This window comes from Etheostoma spectabile, chromosome 5 (assembly GCF_008692095.1).
Source record: "Etheostoma spectabile isolate EspeVRDwgs_2016 chromosome 5, UIUC_Espe_1.0, whole genome shotgun sequence".
NCBI classification, from domain to species: Eukaryota; Metazoa; Chordata; class Actinopteri; order Perciformes; family Percidae; genus Etheostoma; species Etheostoma spectabile.
Window position 1 is genome coordinate 21523138 of NC_045737.1, and position 5303 is coordinate 21528440.

A 5303-nucleotide genomic window follows, 5' to 3' on the forward strand; every position below is an offset into this window, starting at 1 on the left:
TTTTTTGAAAAGTCACTAAGTGAAACTCATGGACACTGTGTGCTCCAGCGCTTTGCGCCGCAGTGACGCGATGCTTGTCCCTCTCCACATGTCACTGTCCGGGGAACTACACAGCTGCGGGGAGCCCGATACGTTCGTGGGGCCGGATAGAGAGGCCGACATTCCGGGGAAATGCGACTGGTAGAGGTGGGACTGCAGACCGGAACCGTTGGAGGAAAGGCCGTTGGAGAGACCCATGGAGTTTGGTGGTGGGCCGGGGCCCAGACTGCACTGTGACAGGGACTGTGGCATGCCCGGCTGACGACCCAGGGCCGACGGGAGCTGCAGCTGGGAGACCCCCGGCATCCCTGTGGCCCAGCGAGAGTCGTTGGCGTGGAAGGAGCACAGGCTGTTCTCCATGGCGGCCGCGGCAGAGAACTGTGGCAGGCCCGGTGTTGGGAGCAGCGTCCCCGGGGAGCGGAAAACATTGGTGGTCTTCTTCCTTTTCTTCCACTTAGCGCGTCTGTTCTGAAACCAAACCTGCAAGCAGAGAGACCGGACCGTGAGCCGTCAGAAGGACAGACTGAGAAGCATATGCCTGGAGTAGTGTCTGTTTATACACTTTATTACACTGTAATGAGGGCAGGAAGGTGGATGCAGTAGTATACGTGTTTGTGTAACCATGGGAGAAAAATCCTATTTACGCACGATATCTCATCACACTCGGACTAACTTTAGGGCTAGTATGACATTAGGGTCTTTAGAATAATAAAACAAAACTAATCATATATAAATATGATGTGTTTATAATGTATTTGTCTTTTTCTCTATGTGCTTATGCACTTGGTGCTTGTGTGTTGTTGATGTGTCTTAATATTCGTCTGTGCACTTTTACCTGTGTCTACTGCATGTGCTACTAGTGTTATGTTATTCTCTTGCCATCAGCCCGCCAGCTGTCATGATCTGGAATATTGGTTGTATTATTTTACTTGTGCTTATGTGTTGTATCGTTGTAGCTTAATGTTTTAAGCTATCAACCTGCATGGGTATATATGGAACATTGGTATGTTGGATTGTGTGCTAATGTTGATTAATGTGCGTTGTCTATAAAAAAGTTGAAATAGGGAGTGTAATTGTATTCCAGATACATAGCAAGCATGGTGGCTGGTGAAATCTACCCTGCAGTGTCCTTGAGCAACGCAAATTCTCTGTGGGGCCTGGTCTGAACCTGACCCCATAGGCTACTGTATGTGTAGAGCTAGGCCAAACGAAATTAACAAAACATAAATGTAGACCTTCTGCAATTGCCCTAAGGACCTCTTACATTCATTGCCACTATATCTTAAAGGGTAGGACTTTGAGGGAGTACTGTATAATAGGTGTAATTTATGAATCGTTCTAAATTGCATTAGTACAACCTATGTATATAATACTCTTCAAGGAGGTTATTGTAAATTCCAACCATTCAACCTAATATCATGTGTTTTTAAGACCAGAGTGGAGCTGAAATAGTCAAAATGGGTTATGAATTTCATTACAGCCTAAATAAAATACAATATACAGAAGGCCTGTGTAAAACTCAGCCGTCACAGGGTTTTTTATTACTAGTGTTCCGCAGCAGTGAGCTGAACAATTTATCTTTATAACATCTTATTTACAAGCAGATTAACTGAAAATTGCCCTAAATGTTGTGGGGACTTAAATACAAATGGCCCGCATTACTGTACACAATCCACGTAAACATAAAACCCACCCAAACGCACGCGCTAAAAAACACAGACACACCGACCCAAGCACGCAGCTAAAAACGCACGCGCGTCCCCGTTGGGCTTTATAAAGATTTCATCATCTTCGGGCGTGATTAATGCGCGCGCGAGGCCGTGAGTCGATGCCTCTGTATTAAAAGTGAAATCTTGCTCTCATTCTGCTCAGCCATCCGTGAAACGTCGCCCAAACCCATTACACTCGGGGGAAAGAAAATGCAATTTCTCATTCCATTAAAAAAGTGCAATATATTCTTGAGTCCTATTAAGACGTCGCTGATAGAGCATTTTAAAGGAGCGGCTGTGGAGGCACGCACGCGGGCAACACGCCCACTGAAGGCCGCACCTGCAAGAACTGCACTAATGTTTACCAACAGCGAGCGAAGCCGACCTGAGCGGTTAGGATCCTGCACTAGATGGACTCAAGAATTGATTGTTAAGGTGACTAATGATTACATTGGTTTTATTGCTTTCAGTGGGATGATTTGCATGAATCTCACATTACTGGTTAATAACCCGTTCACGTGTTATAAATAGGACTGACATTGGTTGATAATGTGTTTGGTTTATCAGAGCTTGGTGTGTCCCTGCATGCTTGTTCAAAATATAAGCACTGTATGACCAGTACAAAATGTTTGGTTGGTTTTAAATGTTCAATTTCCCAAAATACAAACGATTAAATTAAATTATAATTGTAATCACTGTAAGTAAAACAAATATGTGCCACGTACTCTGACCCTAATCAATTTCTAAAAAGGGGGAGTTATATATTTTGTGTAGGAAATTTTGTTCTATATATCTTGGACATTATTTTGGCTAGGGTAAGAGGCCATATTTGTTATGGTAAAAAGTATATTATACAGTATGGTAAAAATAATAAAATCCTAGCATTGCTACTTATGTAATTCCATGCAATCGTTGCAGGTCTACAAAAACAAAATAAATAAATTAGATTAGACACACAACAATTTCCATTTATCCGGGGACTGTCACCACAGGTTGCGTTATAAATTGTTCTAGCCACCAGAATATATTTGACATGATGAGCACTGCTCGTTATCCGCAAATGACAAATGTTTTTAGCACCTTGGACAGCGCGACTTTTAAATTAAACGGGGCAGACTTCTTGAAGTTAAATATTGCCTTATTTTAAGCTAAACTTGAACACATTATGGGATGTTTTAATCATATAATTTAATTAAAATGTGATTGAGTTGGCATATTTTCTCAAACAACTGTATACAGAACACAACGATAAGATCAGGGCTTTTTCACGTGAGTATACTAAGGCAGGCTATAGTGCTGAATATGACCCCAAATAAGAAATTATTTTTAATTCAATTCTTTTAAATGACAATCTGCACAATAGTACACTTTAAGTTATGGTTTAATGTAACTTAAATTTCACCAGTGGCGTCAATCCACCCTTTGGCTTTGATATTTTGAGCAGTTGCACCCAAAACATAACACCTAATGGCCACAAAAGGTCTTGGCACAAGATGACAAGTGACAAAGAATTGAAAATACATAATGGAAAAATAAAAAAAATTAGTAGAAGTGACCAAACTATATTTTAAAAACGCACATTGGCCCTGAATCCTCTCCTGATGTGAATCCAGCCTATTTCGCTCACTGCCGTCCAGGTGGAATTAAAAGATGATTTTAAACATTTATATCGTGCTGACAAACCAAAGCCCCACCCTTCCATATCAAGCCCGTGTTTTCATCGTGTAAAATCCACAATAAAAGTGTTTACCTGGACTCTAGACTCGGTGAGGCCGATCCTCAGCGCCAGTTCTTCCCTCATGAAGATGTCAGGGTAGTGGGTCTTGGCGAAACTGCGCTCCAGCTCATTGAGCTGCGCCGGGGTAAAGCGCGTCCTGTGCCGCTTCTGTTTCTGTTGGCTGGCGGACTGACTGGAGCTCTGCTGCGGCTGCTGCTGCTGCTGCTGCTTCTCCTGCTCCTTCCCGTTCACCGGCATGCCGGCAGAGTTGGATCCCACAGTGGCGATGTCTTCTCCGGGAAGGAGAGTGGTTCCCTCTACAGAGTCAGAACCAGGGGCCATGTCTCCTGGATGCCCCTGGTCTGGCACCCCACCACCCAGCCGACACTTGAGAGCCTCTCGGTGTCCGAGTAACTCTGCAGCGTCCTTCATCCCTGAGAGGATGAGGAGGCGAGAGGCTTTGAGTAATGGAAAATATTACAGCGCAGCATCTTTAAATGAGAATTACATGCAAAAGCTGTGCTTTTTTTATGGCAACAGACGTGTATTAATCCAAAGTATAAGCTACAACACAAAAAAACTAAATATAGCTTGGATCGTAATTTTAAACCGCAATTTCTGCTGTCATCATTCCTCATTCCTGATAAATAACTGTAAAGAATTGCTTCAACCAACGAAAAACCACTTAAATGTTAACACAATTAACTACACAGTCTATCTATCACTTCACAAGGTTAAATAAGAAGTTGGAATCTTACACTGGAGTTTAGGGCCGGAGTTTAGTGATGATAACTCACCGAGCCGAGCATCCAGGAGGTCGGCGTGAGAGAGCATGGCGTACCGCTCCAGGGTGAAACGCGCTCCAGAAAATCCCACAACTTTGGGGCAATTTAAAAAGTATATATCGTCTAAATGAACGAAAATTCGGTTTGTGGTTAAAAAAAGGAGGTCCCTTGCATTATAATGTCCTTTAGAGCTATGGGGAGGCGCTTATTAGTTGAAAGAACCCGTGAGCTTCCTCAAATAAGAGCCAATCAGAGCGGGAGCCTGGAAATGTCAGCGACGTGACTCCCCCCCCCTTTTTTTATTTTTTTATTTTTATATATTTTTTAAGCAGTCAAGCTCGCACGCGCACAGACCCAAACGCGCACGAAACACTAAAATTCAATTCAATTCTCTGCCATTCCGTCCTCTGATTTATTAGCTTTCCATGCTCAAATTATTCCACGTTAAACATCTTAATGTGTTTGTTTAATCTCATATAACACGTGCCATGACAGGACTCCTAGCTACAGCCTACATGTAAAATACTGGAGGTGAGCGCATGGAAAGGCTTGTTTTAGTTTTCTCCAGGAGGTAGGAGCTACTATTTAAGCCAGCAAATGTTTGCCCATTGTTATTAAATTGCCATATCAAAATCTCAATTCTGGACTATGTCAATTAGTTGACAACCAGTAACCTTACTTAAGAAAAGGGAGCCTTTCAGAAATTAACGAAAACATCTAGCCTATAAATTACAACAGCAAACAAAAGCCGTTTAGGCTACTCTTCGTAGCCTATATTTATAAAATATTGAGAGGAATAGCAGACTGAGTGTATTTTGTACATATCACAGTGTGGAATTAACAATAAAAAGATGTAGCCAAGGAGATGAGAAGCCTTGTAACGCAGGACTTCTTTCAGCACCTCAGAGTCCCACTTCCCTCCCATCCTTGGATCACAAACAAAACGAATATCGCCCCCATTCCCCCATGGCAGGTGATTTGTGGAGACAAATCGAGGAAATAAATAAATAAACTAGTACAGATGGATTTAAGCTCTGTTAGTGATCGGCCGCT

At 42.5% G+C, this 5303-nt stretch overlaps 1 protein-coding gene across 2 annotated transcripts; it reads right to left on the reverse strand.

The window, feature by feature from the left end:
* On the reverse strand, positions 1–4478 carry LOC116690153 (homeobox protein orthopedia B). Of its 2 annotated transcripts, none has more exons than XM_032516925.1 (3): positions 4263–4478; positions 3499–3899; positions 1–519 (listed from the first exon to the last, which is right to left on the reverse strand). In XM_032516925.1, the coding sequence occupies exons 1-3, from the start codon at positions 4297–4299 to the stop codon at positions 16–18; spliced, it is 942 nt and encodes a 313-aa protein (XP_032372816.1). In that variant the 5' UTR covers positions 4300–4478; the 3' UTR covers positions 1–15. The 2 variants fall into 2 exon arrangements, with proteins under 2 accessions (XP_032372816.1, XP_032372815.1); XM_032516924.1 differs by having other exon boundaries at positions 4224–4475.
* Between the last annotated feature and the right edge of the window lie 825 nt (positions 4479–5303).